This window comes from Carettochelys insculpta, chromosome 5 (genome assembly GCF_033958435.1).
Source record: "Carettochelys insculpta isolate YL-2023 chromosome 5, ASM3395843v1, whole genome shotgun sequence".
In the NCBI taxonomy this organism is placed as follows: domain Eukaryota; kingdom Metazoa; phylum Chordata; order Testudines; family Carettochelyidae; genus Carettochelys; species Carettochelys insculpta.
Window position 1 is genome coordinate 129306808 of NC_134141.1, and position 24719 is coordinate 129331526.

The 24719-nt window shown below is 60.7% G+C and overlaps 2 protein-coding genes across 3 annotated transcripts in view; one reads left to right on the forward strand and one right to left on the reverse strand.

Annotated features, from left to right (window-relative positions):
- The window catches only part of LOC142013915 (avidin-like), a 32409-nt gene extending 28225 nt beyond the window's left edge, over positions 1-4184 (forward strand). The window contains exons 3-4 of the mRNA XM_074995924.1: positions 2781-2913; positions 3824-4184. Coding sequence (XP_074852025.1) covers positions 2781-2913; positions 3824-3857 — 167 coding nt within the window. The 3' untranslated portion in view covers positions 3858-4184. The remainder of the gene's footprint in view (positions 1-2780; positions 2914-3823) is intronic.
- A 13495-nt stretch (positions 4185-17679) lies between these two features.
- Positions 17680-24228, reverse strand: CREB3 (cAMP responsive element binding protein 3). Of its 2 annotated transcripts, XM_074995925.1 has the most exons (10): positions 24108-24228; positions 22275-22391; positions 21872-22169; positions 21576-21682; positions 21312-21404; positions 20155-20261; positions 19670-19738; positions 19393-19477; positions 19192-19276; positions 17680-18891 (listed from the first exon to the last, which is right to left on the reverse strand). In XM_074995925.1, the coding sequence occupies exons 1-10, from the start codon at positions 24147-24149 to the stop codon at positions 18518-18520; spliced, it is 1377 nt and encodes a 458-aa protein (XP_074852026.1). In that variant the 5' UTR covers positions 24150-24228; the 3' UTR covers positions 17680-18517. The 2 variants fall into 2 exon arrangements, with proteins under 2 accessions (XP_074852026.1, XP_074852027.1); XM_074995926.1 differs by lacking the exon at positions 21312-21404.
- Positions 24229-24719: the final 491 nt, after the last annotated feature.

The window sequence follows — 24719 nt, forward strand, 5'->3', positions numbered from 1 at the left end:
GAGGTTGGGGGGCCTGGGGAGGGCACAGTGGGGCAGGCGGGGTGGAGTGAGGTTGGGGGGCCTGGGGAGGGCACAGTGGGGCAGGCGGGGTGGACAAGGGTGGGGCCTTGGGGAGGGCACAGTGGGGCAGGAGGGGTGGAGTGAGGTCAGGGCCTTGGAGAGGGCACAGTGGGGCAGGAGGGGTGGAGTGAGGTTGGGGCCTTGGGGAGGGCACAGTGGGGCAGCCGGGGTGGAGTGAGGTTGGGGCCTTGGGGAGGGCACAGTGGGGCAGCCGGGGTGGAGTGAGGTTGGGGCCTTGGGGAGGGCACAGTGGGGCAGGAGGGGTGGAGTGAGGTTGGGGGGCCTGGGGAGGGCACAGTGGGGCAGGCGGGGTGGAGTGAGGTCAGGGCCTTGGGGAGGGCACAGTGGGGCAGGCGGGGTGGAGTGAGGTTGGGGGGCCTGGGGAGGGCACAGTGGGGCAGGAGGGGTGGAGTGAGGTTGGGGCCTTGGGGAGGGCACAGTGGGGCAGGCGGGGTGGACAAGGGTGGGGCTTTGGGGAGGGCACAATGGGGCAGGAGGGGTGGAGTGAGGTTGGGGCCTGGAGAGGGCACAGTGGGGCAGGCGGGGTGGAGTGAGGTTGGGGGGCCTGGGGAGGGCACAGTGGGGCAGGCGGGGTGGAGTGAGGTTGGGGGGCCTGGAGAGGGCACAGTGGGGCAGGCGGGGTGGAGTGAGGTTGGGGGGCCTGGGGAGGGCACAGTGGGGCAGCCGGGGTGGAGTGAGGTTGGGGCCTTGGGGAGGGCACAGTGGGGCAGGCGGGGTGGAGTGAGGTTGGGGGGCCTGGGGAGGGCACAGTGGGGCAGCCGGGGTGGAGTGAGGTTGGGGCCTTGGGGAGGGCACAGTGGGGCAGGCGGGGTGGAGTGAGGTTGGGGGGCCTGGGGAGGGCACAGTGGGGCAGGCGCGGTGGGGCATGGGGAATCGGGCAAAGCAGCAGTGCAGCAGTGCCGGGAAATGCTGAAGTCAGCGCCTGTGATCCTGGAGATGGTGCAGAGGAGACAGCAGTGGGATTTGGAACTGGCCTCCCGGCAGGGGAGCAAATAGGCAGGAGATGTCCCAGTGACCCCCACGCTGCTGGGCAGGGCTGGGAGGGGCACCAGCGACCCCCACGCTGCTGGGCAGGGCTGGGAGAGGCACCAGTGACCCCCACGCTGCTGGGCAGGGCTGGGAGGGGCACCAGTGACCCCCACGCTGCTGGGCAGGGCTGGGAGGGGCACCAGGGACCCCCATGCTGCTGGGCAGGGCTGGGAGGGGCACCAGCGACCCCCACGCTGCTGGGCAGGGCTGGGAGGGGCACCAGTGACCCCCACGCTGCTGGGCAGGGCTGGGAGAGGCGCCAGTGACCCCCACGCTGCTGGGCAGGGCTGGGAGGGGCACCAGTGACCCCCACGCTGCTGGGCATGGCTGGGAGAGGCGCCAGTGACCCCCACGCTGCTGGGCAGGGCTGGGAGGGGCACCAGTGACCCCCATGCTGCTGGGCAGGGCTGGGAGGGGCACCAGCGACCCCCACGCTGCTGGGCAGGGCTGGGAGGGGCACCAGTGACCCCCACGCTGCTGGGCAGGGCTGGGAGAGGCACCAGTGACCCCCACGCTGCTGGGCAGGGCTGGGAGGGGCACCAGTGACCCCCACGCTGCTGGACAGGGCTGGGAGGGGCACCAGTGACCCCCACGCTGCTGGGCAGGGCTGGGAGAGGCGCCAGTGACCCCCACGCTGCTGGACAGGGCTGGGAGGGGCACCAGTGAGAGGCATTTCAGCACTTCCCCTGCAGGTACGGAGTGAGCTCACACAGCTTGGATGCTGGTGGCATCTCCGCTGCCCTCCGTGTGAGGTGGGCGCAAGGACGGGCGCAGCCAGGTCCGGCCCATGCCACTTCCTGCAGCTCCTGTTGGCTGGGACTGGCGAACCGCAGCCAGTGGGAGCTGGAAAGGGCCATGACGGCAGATGCTCTGGCACATAAAGCATCTGGCATCCTGCCAGAGGCTAACCCCAGTGAGCCACCTCCAGGTCGCAGGCCCCTTGTTGCCTACCCTGGCTCAGAGTGACCCTGGAGCACCAGGGCAGGGGGTCCGTCGGGTCGGAAGGAGAGTTCTGCAGCGTCCCGTTGCGTGACAGGCAGAGCCCGTCTCTCAGACGCACTGCTCGGGTCCAGGCCTGCCCTGGCCTGGCCTGGCACAAGGGTTGCCAGATATTCAGAATACTTAGCCGACAGACTAGCCACACCAGCTCCAGCCATGGAGCCCCCACAACCCGCATTTACACAAGTGTCCCATGGGGCTGCCAGGCCCCCTGGATCACTGGGTCTCCACGGGCAGGGAACCTGGCAGCCCCACAGCACATTTCTATTGCAGGACGCAGGGCTTGCCCTGGGAATCAGGGGTGTCAGGCAGCCCCACCTGGCCCAGGCATAGGAGGGAAGCCAGGGCAGAGGTGCAGGGTCGAAATTGCCCCTGCCGCACAGACCTCTGGCTCCACCTTCAGGCAGCGCCCCGTTCCACCCCGGCGCTCCGTCGTCTCCCCACTGCCCCTCTCTGCGGCCCACTGCCTTGTGCCTCACCTGCCCCGCCATGGGTCACTGCACCGGCCTGGCGCGGCATTGGAGCTGCTGCAGTGGGCACAGTAGGTCGCTGAGAGTGTGACCAGTGACACACAGTGATTTCCCAGGGGCCCAGGGCTCTGGCTGGGGACGTCGGGGGGGGCGGGGGTCCTGGGGCGCACAGCAATGGCTCTGTCACTTAACACCTGGCAGAGTCTCCGCCAGACTCCATGACCGTCTTTGTGGGCCAATGCTTCCTGGATGACAAAGGAGAAGAGTCCCTGCACACCACCTGGCTGCTGCGTGAGGAGGTCAGAGGCCCCAGCAACGACTGGAGAGCGACCAGGTGGGTGACTGGGCACAGAACGGCCAGGAGCCCAGGTGCTGCCCATGAGCGTGGCCCTGTCGCTGTCTCCTCCCAGTTCATGTTCGCTGGATGCTGGGGGAAAAGCCCCAGGGCCTGTGCTGTGCAACGGGACCCCGTGAGTCCGGGGCCTGTGCTGTGCAGGGAGGGGCTGGACCAGTCCTGGGGCCTGTGCTGTGCAGGGAGGGGCTGGACCAGTCCTGGGGCCTGTGCTGTGCAACGGGACCCCGTGAGTCCGGGGCCTGTGCTGTGCAGGGAGGGGCTGGACCAGTCCTGGGGCCTGTGCTGTGCTGGGAGGGGCTGGACCAGTCCTGGGGCCTGTGCTGTGCGTGGGAGGGGAGGGGATCAGCCCGCTCCCAGGGCCGGTGCCATTCCGGTGGGAGGGGTTGGACGCAGACCTCAGTGGTCTCTTCTGGCCTGTCAAAGGAAGCTGTGCATCTTGCTGCGGGATGGGGAGGGTTTGCTGGATTTTCTGGGTTTGCCAAACCCCAGGACTGTGTGTGATTCCCCGAGGGTGAGGCTGGGCCAGGCCAGGCCAGGTCCCCCCACAGCTCTTCTCCAGGAACTTGCTAATGGGCGAGCAGCCCGCTGGGGTGGTGAGGGGAGCTCCCCTGGGAGCTGAGTCAGTGCCAGGGAAGAAGAGCCCTTGCCAACCCACCCCGGAGGGTGTGTCCGGGGATGTAGCCTGCAGAGCCCCAGGGTGCTACCGAGGGCCCTGAGGCCAGGTTCGAATGGAGGGCTCACAGCCACTCTGCCTCTCTGGGCTGGTGCCCCCTGAGATGGAGCCTGCAGAAGGTGCCTCTGTGGGCTGCTGTGCATCTCAGGTAAGGCCCTGCCTCCCCTCCTGTGCGGGGCAGTCCTGAGCACACTAAGCGAGTGCGCGTCCCTGCAGGGTCGGCACAAATACTTTCACCAGGATCAAGTGACAGGACACAGAAGAATCCAAGAGGAGTGACGGTGCCAGTGACCCAGCAGTTCCACAACCCACTCTGCAGCCCCAGGCTCCTGCTCTGCCCTACCGACCGCCGGCTTCCCTGGGAGGTGCCAGGTTCTCTGCTGAGAGCCAGGCCCTTCCTGGGGCAGGAGTGCAGCAACCGCAGCGCAGCCCCAAAGAGCCCCTGGCCCTGCTACGTGGCCGTTATCTTGCTCAGGATGCCCCTTTCCAGCACTGCCTGCCCCGTTTCGGTTCTCGGGCAGGCACCGCACGCTTGGAGTTCTGGGAGCTGGGCGCCAAATAAACCTTTTCCACTGACCAGCAGAGCCCAGGTCTGGTTGTTCTCCTGGAAGCCGGTCCCAGCCCCTTGCGCTGCCCGGGCGGAGCGGCACTCTGGCTGGGGGAGCCGTACTGTGCAGGGTTTCAGCAGGGGCAGGATCTAAGCCTGGAACCAGGCACTTCCTCGGCCCCTGCATCCCTTCCCCAGGCTCTCACGTGGCCGGGTGTGTGAAGGTCATGGGCAGGCCTGGCCTCTGTGTGGCGCCTCGGGGCAAGTTGCTCAGTGACACGCTGCAGAGGTGCAGCTGTAGGGGCATGGATCCCCTATACTTTGCACAGTAAATCCAGTAGCTGTTGGGGGGGTGGGGGATGCTCCCCCGCAGGGAGCCGATTGGGAGGTGGTTTTCTCAGGCCCCAGAGTAACACAGCTGTGACCGTCTAGCACTGCAGTGCCGCCCTGCTCCAGCATCCCTGTGACACAGCCTCAGTGCGCTCCCGAGGGAATCCACACGCCACCTGACCTTTGTTTCTCTTCCCATTGCCCCTGTCGCCCAGCCAGCAGCTAAAGCCATCAGACCTCTGCAGGGCAGGGTGAGCAGGTGGTGTTAATGCCCAGGGAGGTGGAGGGGCACGAAGCTGATCCCCGGCTGTCAGCAGACTCAGACATCACTGCACTGGGTGAAGCTGTGACAGGGGAAAGGGAGGTGGATGTGTTGCAGGGGGGAAATGGGGCACTGGCATCCTGCCAAGTTCCCCAGGGTAACACCAGCCTGTGCTTTGCCTTCAGCCTGTCCCGCTGCCAGAGCTCAGCAGTTTAGCAGGCAGCCGGTGAGGATGAGCTTCTGCACCCAGTGCTGCTCAGCACAGGAGCGTGGGAGGCAGAAGGCAGGGAGCCGGTTCCAGGTTTCCGTGCTGGTGCCTGCCCCGGGGGGTGAGGCAGAGCAGCCTCGCCAGGCTCTGCTGGAGGAGAGTTGGCAGCTGTGCTGTGCCTTTTCTGAGCCCTGTGTGTCCCACCATGCTGGGGAGAGGTGGTGAGATCAGGGTGGCGGCACCAGCTTTCCACAGCTGGGAACCAGGCACAGCCTCCACCCCAAAGGCTACTGCTCTGCAGTGTCTCATGGTGGGGCAAGGTTGGACCACAGCCCCACAGCTGTGGGGTAGTCACTGTAATTTGAAAGCAGCTGCAAAGGTTGTGAGATGTCTCGCTCAGCCTCTTGCCTGTTGGCACATTCTAGCCATCGCACCTAGCAAGAGACAAAGGCAAAACCCCACGAGGATGGCTGGCTCCTTCCCAGGAATGTCAGAAGCACCTGCTAGGCTCAGGCACACGCAGAGGAGGCCTGCGGCAGCCCCATTGCTCTTGTCCCTCATCAGTGAGTCCCCACTGGCAAAAGGAGAGGGTTTGTGCACATCCCGTCTGTGGTGAGCAACAGATCCAACTCTTCTCTTTGACGTGAGCAACGAGCCCGCGGCCAGGAACAGCAGGTAACTCACACACCGCGGCCTGATGGCTGTGCAGGCCTGGGACCACAGACAGCAGAGAGGTCCAGGCCAGAGCATGGCCCAGCCACGGATTGTGTGAGCTCTGCTCGGCTCTCTGGGATTTGCTAGTTACCTGGCCAAATTACTGCCGTGCGTCTCCCCGGCATGTGCCCTCCAAGGCGCTCCAAGGTGCCGGGAAGCCCAGCAACATGTTGCTTCAGCTGGAACCAAAAGTTACTGACTAACCAGCTGGCTCTGACATTGTCATGCAAAGGAGCCTGAACCCTGCAAACTGGTGCTGCCAGCCAGCCAGCCAGCCAGCCAGAGACAGACAGCCTGTGCACTTGCCTCTGGGCTTCCATTGCCAATATCTGCCGGGCTAAAGAAGGACTCTCTGAAGGGGCGAGCAGCAAGGCACACGGCTGCCAGATGCATTGTCAGGACTGGCTGGCTGGCTACCAGCTCAGCTCAGCTCAGCTCAGCTCAGACAGGAAGGGAGTCAGGGCAGCTTGCTGGCCTGTGTAACGCTGGCAGTGGCTGATTTACCTTTGGGCCATGTGTGCCTTGGCCCCAGCCCCAAGCTCTGAAAGGCCCCGTTTCTCTCCCCTCCCCGTTGTGCTGGGCAGGAACCCACAGGGCAGAGTGTGGGAACTCAAGGCATCCTGGGAGCCGTAGTGCCCTGGCCAATTCCCGCCTAGATAGCTGGCTGTGGGGAAGGGAAGGGCTGCATTTCCCAGTCTTGCCTTGGCCACGAGCTGCAGGAAAGGGAGGAGGAAGCTGTGAGACCTCTGCACAGCACGTGCTGTGCATGGCGAGCTGGCCACTAGGAGCGTATGGGGCTGTGAGTGCCCAGGCAGCGCTGGCTCAGATCTCCCCCTCAGAAGTCTTCCCCAGACTGGCTTGGGGAGGCTGGTGGCCTTCGCTGGCTGCACCCCAAGAAGGAAGGGGTGGACAGTGCACCTCTGTCTGCAGCCTGGCCAGGGAGGTGTGTGGACCCAGCTGGAGCAGTCAACATGACCAGTAAGGACAGGAAAACTGTGGGCAGCTTTTGGCACAATCCCTGGCACACAGGAGGATTTGACTCTATGTCCACAGCCAGGGAAGCAGAAATGGGCTTTTCCTTCCAGATTTATCTAGCACTCCACCAGGGAATCTGGCGCCTACCTTCCCACCACAACCAGGAGCACATGAGTTTAGTCTGGGCAGCTGCCACGTCATTTCTCCCAAGCCAGACGCTGACCCTCTATCATTTGGTGTAGAAAAAATAGGACACAATTGAACAACAAATGCTGACATCGTCGCAGCGCTCGCTGGGACTAGCCCTGCTGCTGTCAAGCGCCACTGCCAGGTTTTCAGTTTCCTTCTTTTAACAAGAAGACCGTAAGTCTGCATTGATGATTTCCCACAGAAACAAAGAGTGGAACAAAAGAACAATGAGTCCTCAGCCTCTCCTTGTTCCCTGGGACAGTCTTACAACACGGCTCCCAACAGCCTCCAATCACAGCAACTGAAAATTGTTCCACTCTGTCGGGTGCTGCAGGTGCGAGGTGACCATCTGTCCCATATTAGGCAGGACGGACCTGGTTTTGGGATGCCAAAAAGGAGCCCTGACTTATTCTTTAAACAGGACTAATTGTCCCCATATTTGGGCCCTCCCCCAGCTGGCTGCAGCTGCTGGCCAGAGAGCACTAGGTCACCTCCCTGAGCCTCAGGGAAGTGGCGGGAGGGCTGGTGGCTGCCCCTTCCCCTGGGCTCGGGGAGAGCCCTGGCAGCTTCCCCTTCCCCTGGGCTCCGGGAGAGCCCTGGCAGCTGCCCCTTCCCCTGGGCTCCGGGAGAGCCCTGGCAGCTGCCCCTTCCCCTGGGCTCCGGGAGAGCCCTGGCAGCTTCCCCTTCCCCTGGGCTCGGGGAGAGCCCTGGCAGCTTCCCCTTCCCCTGGGCTCCGGGAGAGCCCTGGCAGCTGCCCCTTCCCCTGGGCTCCGGGAGAGCCCTGGCAGCTGCCCCTTCCCCTGGGCTCCGGGAGAGCCCTGGCAGCTTCCCCTTCCCCTGGGCTCCGGGAGAGCACTGGCAGCTTCCCCTTCCCCTGGGCTCCGGGAGAGCCCTGGCAGCTTCCCCTTCCCCTGGGCTCGGGGAGAGCCCTGGCAGCTGCCCCTTCCCCTGGGCTCCGGGAGAGCCCTGGCAGCTGCCCCTTCCCCTGGGCTCCGGGAGAGCCCTGGCAGCTTCCCCTTCCCCTGGGCTCGGGGAGAGCACTGGCAGCTGCCCCTTCCCCTGGGCTCCGGGAGAGCCCTGGCAGCTTCCCCTTCCCCTGGGCTCCAGGAGAGCCCTGGCAGCTTCCCCTTCCCCTGGGCTCCGGGAGAGCACTGGCAGCTTCCCCTTCCCCTGGGCTCCGGGAGAGCCCTGGCAGCTGCCCCTTCCCCTGGGCTCCGGGAGAGCCCTGGCAGCTTCCCCTTCCCCTGGGCTCGGGGAGAGCCCTGGCAGCTGCCCCTTCCCCTGGGCTCCAGGAGAGCCCTGGCAGCTTCCCCTTCCCCTGGGCTCCAGGAGAGCACTGGCAGCTTCCCCTTCCCCTGGGCTCGGGGAGAGCCCTGGCAGCTGCCCCTTCCCCTGGGCTCCGGGAGAGCCCTGGCAGCTGCCCCTTCCCCTGGGCTCCGGGAGAGCACTGGCAGCTGCCCCTTCCCCTGGGCTCCGGGAGAGCCCTGGCAGCTTCCCCTTCCCCTGGGCTCGGGGAGAGCCCTGGCAGCTGCCCCTTCCCCTGGGCTCCGGGAGAGCCCTGGCAGCTGCCCCTTCCCCTGGGCTCCGGGAGAGCCCTGGCAGCTTCCCCTTCCCCTGGGCTCGGGGAGAGCACTGGCAGCTGCCCCTTCCCCTGGGCTCGGGGAGAGCACTGGCAGCTTCCCCTTCCCCTGGGCTCCGGGAGAGCCCTGGCAGCTGCCCCTTCCCCTGGGCTCCGGGAGAGCCCTGGCAGCTTCCCCTTCCCCTGGGCTCGGGGAGAGCCCTGGCAGCTTCCCCTTCCCCTGGGCTCCAGGAGAGCCCTGGCAGCTTCCCCTTCCCCTGGGCTCGGGGAGAGCCCTGGCAGCTTCCCCTTCCCCTGGGCTCGGGGAGAGCCCTGGCAGCTTCCCCTTCCCCTGGGCTCCGGGAGAGCCCTGGCAGCTTCCCCTTCCCCTGGGCTCCGGGAGAGCCCTGGCAGCTTCCCCTTCCCCTGGGCTCCGGGAGAGCACTGGCAGCTGCCCCTTCCCCTGGGCTCGGGGAGAGCCCTGGCAGCTGCCCCTTCCCCTGGGCTCCGGGAGAGCACTGGCAGCTGCCCCTTCCCCTGGGCTCGGGGAGAGCCCTGGCAGCTGCCCCTTCCCCTGGGCTCCGGGAGAGCCCTGGCAGCTGCCCCTTCCCCTGGGCTCCGGGAGAGCACTGGCAGCTGCCCCTTCCCCTGGGCTCCGGGAGAGCCCTGGCAGCTTCCCCTTCCCCTGGGCTCCGGGAGAGCACTGGCAGCTGCCCCTTCCCCTGGGCTCCGGGAGAGCACTGGCAGCTGCCCCTTCCCCTGGGCTCCGGGAGAGCCCTGGCAGCTTCCCCTTCCCCTGGGCTCCGGGAGAGCCCTGGCAGCTGCCCCTTCCCCTGGGCTCGGGGAGAGCCCTGGCAGCTGCCCCTTCCCCTGGGCTCCGGGAGAGCCCTGGCAGCTGCCCCTTCCCCTGGGCTCGGGGAAAGCTGGTGGCTGCCACCTCCTTCCGGCTCCCTGGGGCTCAGTGGAGCTGCGAGGATCAACCCCTCCCCCCCATATCTTCATGGCTCTTACTTGGGACAGGGCGCCATGGTCCCCCTATGCAGAAGGGATTTGTGATCAGATAAGTGCTGTGTGGATTTGTATTGAGCTGAGACCAGGACACATGCGACAGGTGAAATAGGTGGTCTTGGAGTCATGGCTGTGCAATGGAGGAGGAGGAGGAGGTGGGAGATAAATCTGTGGGGCGTTTCACTCGATCACCAGGAGACTTCTGCTCCCAGTGGACACTGGTAACCCACATGTGTGTACAGCGAAACTGGGGCCCCAAGGAGCCGTGTGTGACAGTACACACAAGATTGCAGAGGAGTGTGATCAACATGAAAAATGCCTCTAGGACTCCCTACCAGTATACTATAGCACTGCCACGTGGGACCCACACTTGCAGGGACCAATAATGACGATATGGGGGGCCCACAGACTTGTGGCACCAGGCCCACAAAATATTAATCTGACCCAATACAGGAGGTCAGATTAGGTGGTCACGGAGCTCTGCTGACCTCAGGATCCATGGCTGCATGCAATCCTCACAAATTTGTCTTTGGAAAGCCATTGTTATCAGCTCCAGACTCCCCACCAGGGCTGCGGTGCACCATGCCAATGAGGGTCTCTGTTGTTCCATGCAGATGGGCTGCAAAACAGTGCCAGCTAAGGTAACGAAATCGGTGGCATGGGCTGGGAACTGGAAGTTCATCATGACTTGAACTTGTTGACCCTGCTGAGCTCTTAATTGAGCAGCTGCTGCAGCCCAGGCCCCTCCCCAGATAGCTGCTGCACTTCAAGCACTCACAGCTTGAAAACTGGTGCTGCTCCATGTCCCTGACCATGGAGAAGTGACAGCAGAATGGGTGTCATCTGAGACGGTTCTGAGGTCACCAGGCTCAGAGACCCTCTCACCGCAGGGCTCCCCTGCAAACCCATGAGCCATCATGGGGCTGATGCAAGTCTCTGCAGGGTCCTACACTGTCCCAACAAGAACCAGGTCAAACAGTTCACGAGCCAGTGCAGTCTCTACCGCGGCTCCCTGAGCCAGGCTCCCTGCACACCTGTCAGCCACCGTCCTGGTGCGAACAGCTGGCAGGCGTTTGACAGTCAGATGAGCCTCGGAGGGAGGCTGGAGCTGCAGGCAGTGCTGGCGCCCCAGTGGGGCAGAGCAGGGCAGGGAGTTGTTAAGGTATTCAGCTGGATCCAGACAGGTGTGGAGTTGTCACGTCTTGCCCTGTGTGCCTGATAATGCTTTGAGGCTGTAGCACCTGCACTCTCATCAGCCTCCCCAGCCTGCAGGTCACACCCAGAGTGTGCTGGACAGTTGTGATTATGTAACTTGAGCCCAGCAGCCTGGCTACAGCCCCACGCTGGCTCCCACCTGCGGGGTTACCAGGGATCCCTCAACTCACCCTCCATCCCAACCTTTCCCAAAGTGCATGCCTCACAGTGCCTGACACTCACCTGGGCAGCTTAGATACACCACAGAGCCGCAAAAACACGACACAGCTGAGTAGCCTACTGGGGAAAATACACCCTGTCCTTTAAGCACAGTGCTGAGCTGACACAGTAAGAACGAACGTATGAACAAGACACAAGTGCTACCAAGTAAAAGGAAGGATATGGCAAACGGTTACAAGAAATCACAAAAAACAGGCAGTTGTGTAGCACCTTGAAGACTGAAAATTTATTTATTAGGCGATGAGCTTTCATGGGTAAGACCCACTTCTCCAGACTGAAGAATCAAAAGAAGTGGGTCTTGCCCATGAAAGCTCATTACCTAACAAATAAATGTGTTAGTCTGTAAGGTGTTCCAGGACTGCTTGGTTGTAGTTTCTCAGCTACATCTGCTGGTAGCCAGTAGGTGCCGCTGGTGACCAACAAATTCCTTTTATTGACAGCTTTTATGCAAAGCTGTTCCTAGTTTCACTCTTACTGCTCATTGGGGCTGCTCCCTGTTCAAGCAGTTTGTTTAGTACTTCGGAGTCATGTTGTGTCAGGTGCTTGGAGCTCTCCAGGTTGGGATCCAGAGGCTGGGCATGGCCACATCTCACCCCTTTCACCTTGCTGCTGCCAGGGCACACCACAGAATGTGCAACATGAGCCTGCAGGAACCAGAGCAGGCACCCCGACATACAGAGGCACAGCCGAGTTCTACGGCAGACAAACACCCAGAGTCTGATTTGGGGTGAAAGGTCTATTGGACTTCTTTGCAGTGGGGAGGGCATCCTGGAATTTGACCTTTGGAGCCTTCGTTTTTCTGTGTCTTTTTAGGGCGGGTTCCCAGGCAGCTTATTTGAACACCCAATCCTCTGTCATCTCTGGCACTCAGCACCTTCCTGGGATGTTCACAAGAGGCCAGGGATTCATTCTAGCATATTACTCCTCCTCCGCCAGCCTGAGGCCAGGCACCTGCAGAGGCTCCTGCCTAAGGGAGGAGCAACAGCCAGAAACGTTTTTCCGAAGACACGCTATTGTTCCGGGGGGAGGTGGGCACATATGGGTGTGCTTGTTAGGGGAGTAGAGCACACGTTGGGATGGAGGGCCAGGCAGAGCTATGGTTGCTAACGCTAGTGTGTGCTTGTGGCAGAGCCTTTCAAGCTGGCACAATGGACACAATAGTCAAGCTCCATTGGCCTGAGACAGCACCCCACCACCCCGACTCAAAACACAGGCCATGCGCCAAGCCCACCAGAGTCCAAGCTGTGGGGGTGGTGGGCGCCTTGGAGGCTGAATGCACACACAGAGGGATGGGTACTGTTTTGGTGGAGCTGTGTGTGTTTGGGGGGAGGTGTGCATGTAATAGCGGGGTGGGGGAGAGCAGATGCAGCAGAACCCAGAAACGCCAGGTAGCCTGACAGAGCAGACAGCAGAGGCCAACCAGAGTCCTCACGAAGGGTGATCCCAGAGAAAGCTGAAGGAGCTTTTGTGCAGTGTGGGCTGGAAAGGGGCTCGGAATAGAGCACAAGGAAACCATCCCAGAGGTTTGATTCCTGCTGTATTCAAGGGAACAGAACTTATTACATTCTTTGCAAATGAACAGCTTTTGCTGCCAAGAAACCTGACTCCACCACCATTACTTCTCCTGCTGCTGGGAACAACTTGTAAGGCCACGAGTACTGGCTAACTGTGCGGGTTCAAGGGGTAATGCGTTCACAGTGTATCTGACACCTGTACAGCTCGCACCACTGCACTAACAGCAGCCCACTGTTCTCTCCTCAGCACACAGAGCTGCTCAGGGGTGAGAGCTGTCCACATGGCTCAGCCTGAGCACTCACAGCACCTGGTGCTGGATCTCAGCACTGCCAGTGAGCCTGAGACTCACGAGCAAGCATCGAAGGCAGCAGGGACCATACAGCCTGACCCTGCAGCACCCAGGCCAGAGACCGCGGTCATGCTACAGCTACTCTTGACCTGTGCTCCACACGGCCTACAAGGGTTATCTACACATCTCCCCCCTTTCACTCTGTCTTGAGACAGAACTTCCCGGTGACCCCAGGCGTGCCCCCGTTGTCCTTCAGTCTCAGCAGCTCTTCTCATTGTCCGAGATCTTCCTCTTTTGCACTTTCCTCATGAGTTCCACGTGAGCGCTTGGGCCCTGCAGTGCAAGGAAATATTTTCCCCTCTTGCACAAGTGAGGCTGTGGAAGCCAGTAGCTTGGGACTGCCTGGGATGGAGTTTTTACACAGAAATCCCTGGTCTCAGTTCAGAGCAAGGCTGGATGGAGAACGAGCAAGGGAAGCTGTTCTCCCGGCAAACACCTGTTACAATGTTCTATCCTGTCTGCAGCTTCTACCTCCAGCCCTCAACACCAGCACCGGCCCGGCCGGCCGGAGGAAATGCAGCACTCACCTCCCCACACAGGTGCACTGAGACACAGACCACGTCACCTCTGAGCCATTGCCTTGAGACGCATTCCCACAACCCGACTTTCCCAGCAACCTCCCCTCCCACCTCCACACAGGGCCCAGCAGGTCAGCAGAAGAAGAGCTGTAGGGCCAGCAGATGCGACCCTTCCTGGAGCTGGGGCTGAGGCAGCAGGGATGTTGTGTGGCTGGCTAAGGGACCGGCACTTCAGACAGGAGGCTGAACAGAGCCATGCACGTGTTGGATGAAGCTCAGCGGTGGGAGTAACAGAGGTGATGTTGTAGTTGGTGTCTGTTATAGACCCCCAGATCAGGGAGAGGAGGTAGATGGGGATTTCTTCAGGCAGCTAAGTGAAGCTTCCAAATCACAGGCCCTGGTTCTCATGGGAGACTTCAATCATCGGGACATTTGTTGGGAGACCCATACAGCAGCACACGGACAGTCCAGGAAGGTCTTGGAGAATGCTGGAGATAACTTCTTGGTACAAGTGCTGAAGGAACTGACCAGGGGCCGTGCACAACTTGACCTGCTGCTCACAAGCAACTTGACCTGCTGCTTACAAACAGGGAAGAACTAGTAGAAGAAATAGAAGTGGAAGGGAACCTGGGCTGCAGCGACCATGAGATTGTAGATTTCAGGATCCGGACGAAAGGAAGAAGGGTGAGCAGTAACATACAGACCCTTGATTTCAGAAGAGCAGACTTTGATTCCCTGAGAGACTGGATGAGCAGGATCCCTTGGGAAATGAAGATGAAGGAAAAAAGAGTTGAAGAGAAATGGAAGTATTTTCAAGAAGTCTTACTGAAGGCACAGGAACAAACAATCCTGCTGCATAGTAAGAAATGCAAACATGGTAGGCAACCAACGTGGCTTAACAGGGAAATCATTAGTCAGCTTAAATTCAAAAAGAATGCATACAAGAAATGGAAACGTGGACAGTTGAATAAGGAGGAGTATAAACATATGGCTGGAGAATGCCGGGTAATCAGAAAAGCAAAACCACAATTGGAACTGCAGCTGGCAAGGGATGTGAAGAGTAACAAGAAGGGTTTCTGCAGGCATGTGAACAATAAACAGGTTATCAGAGGTGGTGTGGGGCCATTACTGGATGAGGGAGGTAACCTAGTGACAGATGATGCAGGAAAAGCTGAAGTACTCAATGCTATTTTTGCCTCAGTCTTCACAGACAAAGTGAACTTCCCCAGGACGGTCCTAGACGATGCAGTATGGGAAGGTGGAGGGCAGCCATCTGTGGGGAAGGAACAAGTTCTGAGCTATCTAGAAAAACTAGATGTGCACAAGTCCATGGGTCTGGATTTAATGCACCCCAGGGTACTGAGGGAATTGGCAGAGGTCATTGCTGAACCTTTGGCCATTATCCTTGAAGACTCTTGGCGATCGGGGGAGATACCAGATGACTGGAGGAAGGCAAACGTAGTGCCCATCTTTAGAAAAGGAAAGAAGGACAATCCAGGGAACTATAGACCCGTCAGCCTTACCTCAATCCCTGGGAAAATAATGGAGGGAATGCTCAAGGAATCCATTCTGGAGCACTTGGAAGAGGCGAAAGTGATCAAAAGTAGCCAACATGGATTCACCAGGGGCAAGTCCTGCCCTGACCAATCTGATTAGCTTCTATGACGAGGTAACAAGCTCTGCAGACGTGGGGAAGTCAGTGGATGTGATACACCTTGACTTCAGCAAGGCTTTTGATTCGGTGTCCCACGACATTCTTGTCCATAAGTTAAGGAAATATGGATTGGATCCTCGGACCATAAGATGGATAGAAAGCTGGCTTGATGGTCAGGCCCAACAGGTAGCGGTCAATGGCTCAATATCTGGATGGCGGTCTGTTTCAAGTGGAGTGCCACAAGGCTCGGTTCTGGGGCCAGTGTCGTTCAACATCTTTATTAACGACCTGGATGAGGGACTGGGTTGCACCCTCAGCAAGTTTGCGGATGACACAAAACTAGGGGGAGAGGTAGATACATTGGAGGGTAGAGAGAGAATCCGGAGTGACCTGGATAAATTGGAGGACTGGGCCAAAAGAAATCTGATGCGGTTCAATACGGAGAAGTGCAGAGTCCTGCACCCAGGGCAGAACAATCCCAAACATTGTTATAGGCTGGGGACCGACTGGCTCAGCAGCAGTATGATGGAAAGGGACCTAGGGGTTATGGTGGATGAGAGGCTGGATATGAGTAAACAGTGTGCCCGTGTAGCCAAGAAGGCTAACGGCATACTAGGGTGCATTAGGAGGAGCATTTCGAGCAGATCTAGAGAAGTAGTTATTCCTCTTTATTCAGCACTGGTGAGGCCACATTAGGAATATTGTGTCCAGTTTTGGGCCCCCCAGTATAAAAAGAATGTGGATTTGCTGGAGCAGCTTCAGCGAAGGGCAACACAAATGATTAAGGGGCTGGAGCACACAACCTATGAGGATAGGCTGAGAGATTTGGGCTTGTTTAGTTTACAGAAGAGAAGACTTAGAGGTGATTTAACAGCAGCCTTCAACTTCCTGAAGAGGAGCTCTAAAAAGGAGGGTGAGAAACTGTTCTCAGTGGTGTCAGATGGCAGAACAAGGAGTAACGGTCTGAAGTTGAAGGGGTAGAGGCGTAGGTTGGATATTAGGAAAAACTACTTCACCAGGAGGGTGGTGAAGCACTGGAATGCGTTGCCCAGAGAGGTGGTGGATTCTCCATCCCTCAAGGTTTTTAAGTCCTGGCTGGACAAGGTCCTGGCTGGGATGACTTAGTAGGGGTTGATCCTGCTTGAAGCAGGGGGCTGGACTAGATGACCTCCTGAGGTCCCTTCCAGCCCTGTGATTCTGTGGGGAATCCATGGGGGCACAGCTGAGAAAAGGGTGACAACAGCATGGGCTGGGGGGAAGTAGAGCAGCCCTGCAATGCAGCTGAAGGGACACAGCACCTGCTCTTGACAAGGTCCCTGTGCCGGCACTCGGGAGTAGAGAGCAGGCCTGGTTCCCCAACCCCACCATTCGCCAGAAGGGGAAATGGCTGGGCACTGAGTCAGCAGCCACCTGGAGGGCAGCTGAAGGGCAGGGCCCAGCTGGAGAGTGGTGGCTGGAAAGACCCTAGGAGGGCAAAGCCAGTGTTGGCAGGCCAGGCAGGAGTCCTGGGGCTCTGCTCCGCCCCAGAGCAAGGCCAACTTACAGGAGGCATTATGGGGGCAGCCCAGGAGGCCCCTATTGGACTGTGCCCCTTTGCTTTGTTTTCACCACACAGGCAGCGTGCGACACGAGCAGAGGGCTGAGCTGTCAGAGACAAACCACAGCATGCAGGTCCACACGCTCGACCCAAGGGGGTGGTTCCTGGGAACATCACCATTCACACACCTGGAGTCTGCAGCAAGCAGCCCCTCAGCTTCCCCTTCTGCCATCCCCTCCCCAGGGCCTGGGGCAGAACCCATTTAGGGACTAGCACTCACCAGGAGCCCATGGCGCAAACTGAGGTTAGCTGAGCATAGCTGCCACCAGAGGTGAGCTCCCAGCCCATGCCAGCCTCACCACACCAGGGCACTAGCCCTCAAGGGAAGCAGGAACTCCTGCCACCCCCAAGGGTGCACTCAGGGCAAAGCAGACAGGGCAAAGCAGCTGCAGCACTGCTATGACCATAAAACAAATCCAAGTCTGAGCGGAACACGCCCTTCCCCTCCCTGCCCCACACATCCCACCCCAGAGCTGAAACACCTTCAGTGGGGGGGAAGCACCAGCAGTAAATGGTTCCCATGGTTCCTTTTACACCTTCCTTGCTACCAAGTGAAGGGTCCCGCTGCAGCAGTGGCTTGTGGGGGCCTTCCCTGACTCCAGCCAGGAGCCCTAGATTATCAAATTCCAACTCCTGGCCCAACACCATGCATGCAAGTACCACTTTGGAGCAGAACCTGCACATGCACAGCTTCCTTTTGCAGCTACAGATACAAAATTTGTCTCTAGAACCCTGCAAATTGGCAGCGAGCTGAACTGTAGCACAGCTTTTTTGAGGATGCAGATACAAATTTTGTATCCATGCAGGACTCTAGCTTGGAGCCTTTTCTGGGATAAGCCTCTTGAAAGTGCAACTAGGGGCAAAACAGGTGGCCCAATATCTTCCCCCATGGATGAGCCTAGGCCTCTCTCCAGCCATGTGCGGGGGCCCTGGTTTCCTGGGACCATGCAGAGAGGGAGCTTCCAATTGCATGGCGAGGGCAGGGCCAGTTCCCTGAGAAAGTGGCTGAGAGCGACAGCTGCCTGCAGGAGGCTGATTCTCAGGCATAGCTCAGATGCAGAACCTGCTGCCCTGAGGAGGGAGCAGGACAGCCAGGCACCAGGCCTGCCGCGGGCTCTAGGCCAACAGAGTCAAGTCTGAGCCCAGACGCATCCCCAGGGTATGGATGGCAGACAGCTGCACGTCGAGACCGACACCTGCAGAGGGAACGAAGGCCTGTTTCATTTACACTTTATTATAACAGAACCACTACCAAGTGCTTGGGAGCTACCAGACCGGGGCCCTGGGCCATAAGCAGCTGGAAGGGGGATCCGGCTGTCGCTGGCTCAGCTGGCAGCCCTCTGCTGCATTACGCCGGCCCTGCACAGGGCTGCAGGCAGGAGGTCACAGCAGTGACAACTTAGAGATGCAGCTAACCTACCTACCCCACCCCCATGCCATGGGCTCTGGACCCACCAGCCCAGTCACAGCGGCTGCCCCTCAGGGATCACTGCACCCCCTTCCCTGCAGCAGGGCAGACTCCTCCCCGCAGAGGATCATAGTCAGCAGCTTCCTGGGCAGCAGGAAAGCAGCATGTAGCACTGGGGAGTGACCTTCTGCCCGCAACCGTCCCCAGCAATGCCCAGCAGTGACTGGGCTCTGTAGTAGACAAGATGGTGAGTGCTGTCCTCGGGCAGAGCCAGACACAGCTGACAGCATAGAGGCTTGGTGCGCCCAGCTGAGAGCACATTGCCGGGATCGGGTCACACGAAGCTAGAGGAATTGCTCTGGGTGCCTGAAACAAGGGCCCAGCGCAACCCAAGTGATTTCCATTTCGGGCTGGCTGCAGGAACTATGTTACACAAGCGCTTGATCCACGGACAGACCTCCCACTGCTGTGCCACCTCCACACTGCAACAAGAACAGGCTCCTGCTACCTCAGCCCAGCAGCCCTCCCCATTGCAGTCTGGGGGCTGGGAGGCAGACCCTGCTCAGCGGCATTCAGAAGCATTTGCGTCAGTAAGGAGCAGTTTTGTCCTGGCTCCCTTGCAGGCAGAGCAGGGCACGTGGTGCTCACATCTCATCCACACGGTGCTGCTGAATCACCACGCTGGTGGTGCGCTCCACCCACTCCTGCTGCTTGGTCCCCCAGGCTGGCGACTCTGCTGAGTGCAGGGCTGGCCTCCCGGGAAGCTGTTCCGACTGCTGCTGCGGCGGACCCAGCGCAGAGGCAGCCCCGGCTGGAGGGTCAGAGGATGAGTTGCTGCTGATGGAAGAGCCATGCTGTGCCTTGGGGGGGCTCTGGCTTCCCTCCCAGGAGTGATTGAGGCTGCCTGACAGTGAGGCTTCCAAGGCCAGCCCTTCCAGCATGTGGTCCCCCTGGTGGGCACCTGCTGCCGGGCCCTGGGCTACGTCACTGGGGTACTCGCGGATCTGCCGAGACAGCACTGCGAGAGAGAGAGAGGAGAGTTACCTGGCATCACCCAAACACCACGCACCAGGTGGGGGCTGACCTCAAGCTCTGTGCAGGACAGGAGGGAGGGAACGGCTTTGGCAACAGCCGGCAATGGGAAACCACAGCTGAGCAACTCACAAACAAGCATCACATCCTGCATCCGCCAGCCCTGGGCAATCATGAGCCTGCAGCTGAGGAACCCCCATTCTCTGCAGGAATATTCCACTCCAGAAGAATTCACTGCATGGCACACTCCTGCCTCCCCACCGGCCCCGTGCAGCCAGCCACTCACCTCCTCTGAACTCCACAGGCTGCACCCGGGGTCCAAGTGGATAGAGACTGGGGGAGAGAATGAGGCAGAAAGACAGGAGCAACACCTGGAGAGAGACAACCAAGCCATCAGCACCAGCATGTAACACCAGCCAAGGACTCTCCTCAGCACGACTCATGCGGCCAGTGCAGATGCTGGGAGGCAGGGCCTTGGGCCACCTACCATGATGCAGGTGCCAGCAGTGGTGGTTTTGGTCGAGGATTGTCTCACCAGGGCCTGAAGCTTCCGTAGCTGTTCAAGCAAGGACCTAGGGCCAAGTGTCATTCACAGGTGAGTGCAGCCTGAGCCCAGGCTGCCCATACCCTGCCAAGCTCTGCACAGCCCATGTCCCCCTCCCCCAGGGGAGGTGCTAACTGGAAGGGCCCATGTCACAGAGAGACAATGCCCCTTTCCCACTCCCTTGCCCCAGGTTTCCATGTCTCGAGCATCAGGAACTCACATGTTCTCCTTCTGCAGCAGCTGCACCTTCTTTTGGAGTTCATGGTTCTGCGCTGTGCAGGTGACCACCCTTCCCAAACAAAGAGTGACAGGCAGAGAAAAAACGAGTCAGGCTATCCCCGCAGGGGGGATCGGGCTGCTGGCTCAGGAGGGAGTCGCTAGACCCTGCCCAATTCCAGATGGGCACACGTGTGCCCTCACCTGTGACTGGAGCTGCGTAGCTCTGCCAGAGCATGGTACAGACCGGCCCTGCCAATCAGCTTCTGTTTGTCAAGCCCCTGGGGCAGGCAGCTGCCTCCAGTACTCAGAGCACAAGCACTGGACGCCCTGCCCTTCTCACCATGACACGCGGGTCACTGCCCTCAGTACACTGAGTTTCCCAGTTCCAGAGTTAAGGCAGGAGTGCACCCTGGATTCATGCCTGCTGCTGGGCCCGGCACGCCCTGACATCCTGGGGTGCAAAACCCTATGCTGTCCCCACAGTACCTGCTCTCCAAGCCATCCACATAGACCTTCTTCCTGCGCCGACTGTCCTGGGCCGACTGCTTGTTCCGGATCTTTCGACGGACTCTCTTCAGCAGCCGCTCCTCAGCCTGAAAGAGCCAGGTCAGGTTACAGGCCAGGCCCTGGGCATTCACACTCCAGGGCGAGAGGAACCCTTACGCTCCTAGCAAAGCCCCTGCTGGCCTAACCCCTCACTGCCCAGGGCCCCACAGGGCACAAGGAAAAACAGCAGCTGGCAGGTACCTGCCATTGGGCCCAGTGCAGGAACAGAACGGGAAGGGCAGAAATTAGTCCATGTACTTCTCCCTTGCTTTGGCTGTCATGTCACCAGGAACCCAACCACCGGACCTTGCCTAAATGGCCAGGTGACCTGGGGCTGCCCAGAAGACCTGCTGCCTCAGGAACCAGAGGGGCACGATCAGCACAGCAGGGAGAAGAAAGGCAGAGGAGCTCCAGCTCTGACAGTGCCTTCTACTGTTCCAGTCTCTGCACGTGCTGGCTCTCACAGCCCCTACTCCAGCATGCGCTGCAGGCCTGGGCCCAGGTCACATCAGACAGGCTGACCAGAACCCAGCCCTGCTAGAAGTCTCAAGAGGAGGGCCCGAAAGAGCCGCTGGCCCCAGGAGACGTGACCAAACTCCCTGGCAGGAGGGGAAGGTCCAAGCCATTGGCCCTGCAGGGTACGTACAGCCCCACACAGGGCAGCCAGCCGCAGGATGCAGACTAGTCAGCTCCATGACTGCTCTTCAAGTACCTGTGGGCAGCTGAGGATTATCAAGACACACTTCATAGGCTCTGCACAGCAGCGGCGCACACGCCCCACCCAGCAGCTGCCTAGTGGCCTGCAAGGGACAGCAGCACGCTGCACCTCCCCCACACTTCCTTCCTCCCAGCAGCTGGCAGAGCAGGGGCCTGGACAGTGGCTGCTACGGAAGACGGAACCCTGCAAACGAGGTCCAGAGCAGGAATCCAGCACCATCTCCATTGGCAGAGCTGCGGGACAGGCTCAGCCTCTCAGCGAAGCGCTGGCCCTCGAGACTGGTAAAAGGGTCACTTCCTCACTACGATCAGTCTCTGGCCTGGGCCTGCTCTGCTGGTGAGTGGGGAAGGGGCCATGCCCCAGAGCAGGTGGGGCTCACCTTGGTCAGGGGCAAGTGGGTTGGTAAGGAGACACCCTCTCTCTCCAGGAGCCGTTTCTCCTCTTCTGTCAGGATCAGCTCTGGGAAGCTAAGCTAGAACACAGAGCAACCCACTACTGTGAATGGAGAACCCGCTCCTGGAACCAGCCAGGGAAGCACTGGGCAAGGCCGGAGCTGAGTGCCCAGAAAGGGAGCAGAGACACAAGCAAGGACATCCACCAGCATGACCAACAGGGCCTGTCCCGGGGGCGTGGGCCTCTCTACCTGCATGGAGGATCCAGGTTCAAAGTCATCCATGGGGACAGCAACCAGGGAGCTGAAGCTCTGCTCATCACAAGTCTCCTGGGCACTTCCTGAATCCCCGCAGGTATCTGGGAGAGGAATGACACACCTCTGGGTGTGGTTGCCAGCTGGCCAACCAGACACCTCTTTTCCACCTCCTGCTCTCTTCCTCCACCCAGAAACAACACTAAATCGGAAATAGCTTTGCTACCAAGCCCAGTGCTGCCAGTAGCTGTGGGCTCAAGCTGTGCAAGAGGATCCTCTAGCCTGCCCCTTACCCAGGTCAATGAAGATGTCTCCTTCTGCCGTCTCCGCTCTCACGCTCTCCAGCACCACCTCGTCCTGATGGAGGGAGTAGCAGTGATCAACCTGCACAATGTCAGAGCTCAAAGGACTGCTTGAAAGGTCACTGCCTGGAGATGCGTGCCATCTGCTGGGACTGGAGAATGAATTCTGGTCCTCGGAGATGCTGTTATCACTGTCGGGAGGCAAATAATCCTGCACGGCGCTGGGCCCCTCTGCAAAGGGGCTCAGCAGGGAGCTGAGAAAGTCCTCCACCTCTTTGTCATTCAGGAGCTGCAGAGAAAGTTGCCGCTAAGCAGAGGACAGAGGTTTGCAAGCCCCCTCCCATGGCTCAGCCTCGTCCACTTCTCTAGGCTCTGTACCAGACGGCATTCTCACCTCGGGCTCCAGCAGACCCCAGTCTCCCAGCAGGCTGGTTTCATCCCCCGAGAATTCTGTGCAGAGAGAATCATCTGCTAGGAAGAAGCTGAGCAGCTCCTCATCTGGGCACGACATCTGCACAAGACAAGCAGGGCCATCTAAGGGTTCTGGGAGACACCCATTTCCCACCTGCCCCTCTGCCCGGCACTCACATCACAGTTGTAACTGCGAGGAGCTCTATAGGCAAAGTACAACACATGCCAAGGTGGGCCCCAGAGGGCATTTCCCTCTGTGACCATGCACTGCCCAAGCCTATCAGCCCAGAAGCAGAGCAGTGTGGTCAAGGCACTTGGCAGCGTGAGAATGCTGCCACAAGGCAAAGCTGGATGGGCAGGGTGCACAGAGGTAGGCACAACCAGTCCCAGTATGAGCCTGCTTCCTGAGCTTTCCCCAGAACCAGAATACCCTCTGCACCCTGGCGCTCCCTGGAGATGATGGGCAGGTGCGCCAGCTTGTGCCCAAACTGGAGGGCAGAACCCACACGCATGGGAAACAGGGAGTTAGTCCCTAGACAACTGTGCTGGATCACACTGTCTGCTGTGTCACAGGGGCAGGCAGTGAAAGCAGGCGGCCTTCAGTCCAGGTCAAGTAGGTCCCCATTGTCCCTGCAAACGCAGGGAACATCTGGCTGGGAGGCTGGCCATGAACAGGGGCCCAGACAGGCAAGGGCAAGAGCAGGACCACTATGAGCTACAACAAGTCATGAGAAAGGAAGTGTCAGAAAAACTGCTCCATACACGCAGCAACACCTCACCCACCAGGTGCACCTACCCCAGGCAACCTGGGAGCCCGGACGCCTGGGTTCTACCCCACTGCGGGGAGGTGCGGGGGGGGCTGGGAACACAGCACTCCTGGGTTCTACCCCGCTGCAGGGAGGTGGGGGGCTGGGAACACAGCACTCCTGGGTTCTACCCCGCTGCGGGGAGGTGGGGGGCGGGGGGCTGGGAACACAGCACTCCTGGGTTCTACCCGAGTATGGGGGGTAGAGGGGGGGATGGGAACACAGCACTCCTGGGTTCTACCCCAGGGCGGGGGGGGTAGAGGGGGGATGGGAACACAGCACTCCTGGGTTCTACCCCAGTACGGCGGGGGGGGGGGTAGAGGGGGGGATGGGAACACAGCACTCCTGGGTTCTACCCCAGGGCGGGGGGGGGGTAGAGGGGGGATGGGAACACAGCACTCCTGGGTTCTACCCCAGTACGGTAGAGGGGGGATGGGAACACAGCACTCCTGGGTTCTACCCCAGTATGGGCGGGGAGTAGAGGGGGGGATGGGAACACAGCACTCCTGGGTTCTACCCCAGTACGGGGGGGGGGGAGTAGAGGGGGGGCTGGGAACACAGCACTCCTGGGTTCTACCCCAGTACGGGGGGGGGGGGAGTAGAGGGGGGGATGGGAACACAGCACTCCTGGGCTCTACCCCAGTACGGGGGGGGGGAGTAGAGGGGGGGCTGGGAACACAGCACTCCTGGGCTCTACCCCAGGGCGGGGGGGGGGAGTAGAGGGGGGGATGGGAACACAGCACTCCTGGGCTCTACCCCAGTACGGGGGGGGGGAGTAGAGGGGGGGATGGGAACACAGCACTCCTGGGCTCTACCCCAGGGCGGGGGGGGGGGGTAGAGGGGGGGATGGGAACACAGCACTCCTGGGCTCTACCCCAGGGCGGGGGGAAGGGCGCCGGGGTTCTATCCCGGGGCGGGGGGAGGAGAGGGGTGGGAGCCGATGGGCGGGGGCGGGGTCGGGGTCGGGGTCGGGGTCGGGGTCTCTCGCCCCCCTCCCCGCACCCCGCTACCTCGCTCGGCCGCTTCCGCTCCGCAAAGCGCTCCCAACACATCCACTATGACGTCACCTCGTGCAGCCTGTGTCGGCCCCGAGCCCGCTCATTGGTGAGCTGCGGGGCCTCCCGCCGCCATTGGTCAGAGAGACCGTAGAGCAGACACGTGACAGCCCGCCCCCTCCTGCGCGCGACTGACGATGTGCAAACCCAGCAGGCCGCGCGGGGGTGGGCGTGGCGGGCGCGGGAAGGGGCGGGGCCGAGGGTGAGAGACGGGCCGCGGGGGTCCGCCCAGGGGGGTGGGGTGTGATGGGCGAGGGGGCCGCCCCGAGGGGGTGACGGGTGTGGGGAGTGATGGGCGGGGGGGGTCGCCCCGAGGGGGTGACGGGAGTGGGGAGTGATGGGCGGGGGGATCGCCCCGAGGGGGTGACGGGTGTGGGGAGTGATGGGCGGGGGGGCCGCCCCGAGCGGGTGACGGGTGTGGGGAGTGATGGGCGGGGGGGTCGCCCCGAGGGGGTGACGGGAGTGGGGAGTGATGGACGGGGGGGTCGCCCCGAGGCGGTGACGGGTGTGGGGAGTGATGGGCGGGGGGGGTCGCCCCGAGGGGGTGACGGGTGTGGGGAGTGATGG

What these genes read in the sequence shown, in the direction of transcription:
- CREB3 (XM_074995925.1), bottom strand. Translation starts at nt 24,149, where the DNA reads ATGTGTTGGGAGCGCTTTGCGGAGCGGAAGCGGCCGAGCGAG. An exon ending in GTGGATGGCTTGGAGAGCAG is followed by an intron (nt 19,739 to 20,154) that starts GTACTGTGGGGA and finishes TTGTTTGGGAAG; the next exon opens with GGTGGTCACCTGCACAGCGC. An exon ending in CTGCTGCAGAAGGAGAACAT is followed by an intron (nt 19,478 to 19,669) that starts GTGAGTTCCTGA and finishes ACTTGGCCCTAG; the next exon opens with GTCCTTGCTTGAACAGCTAC.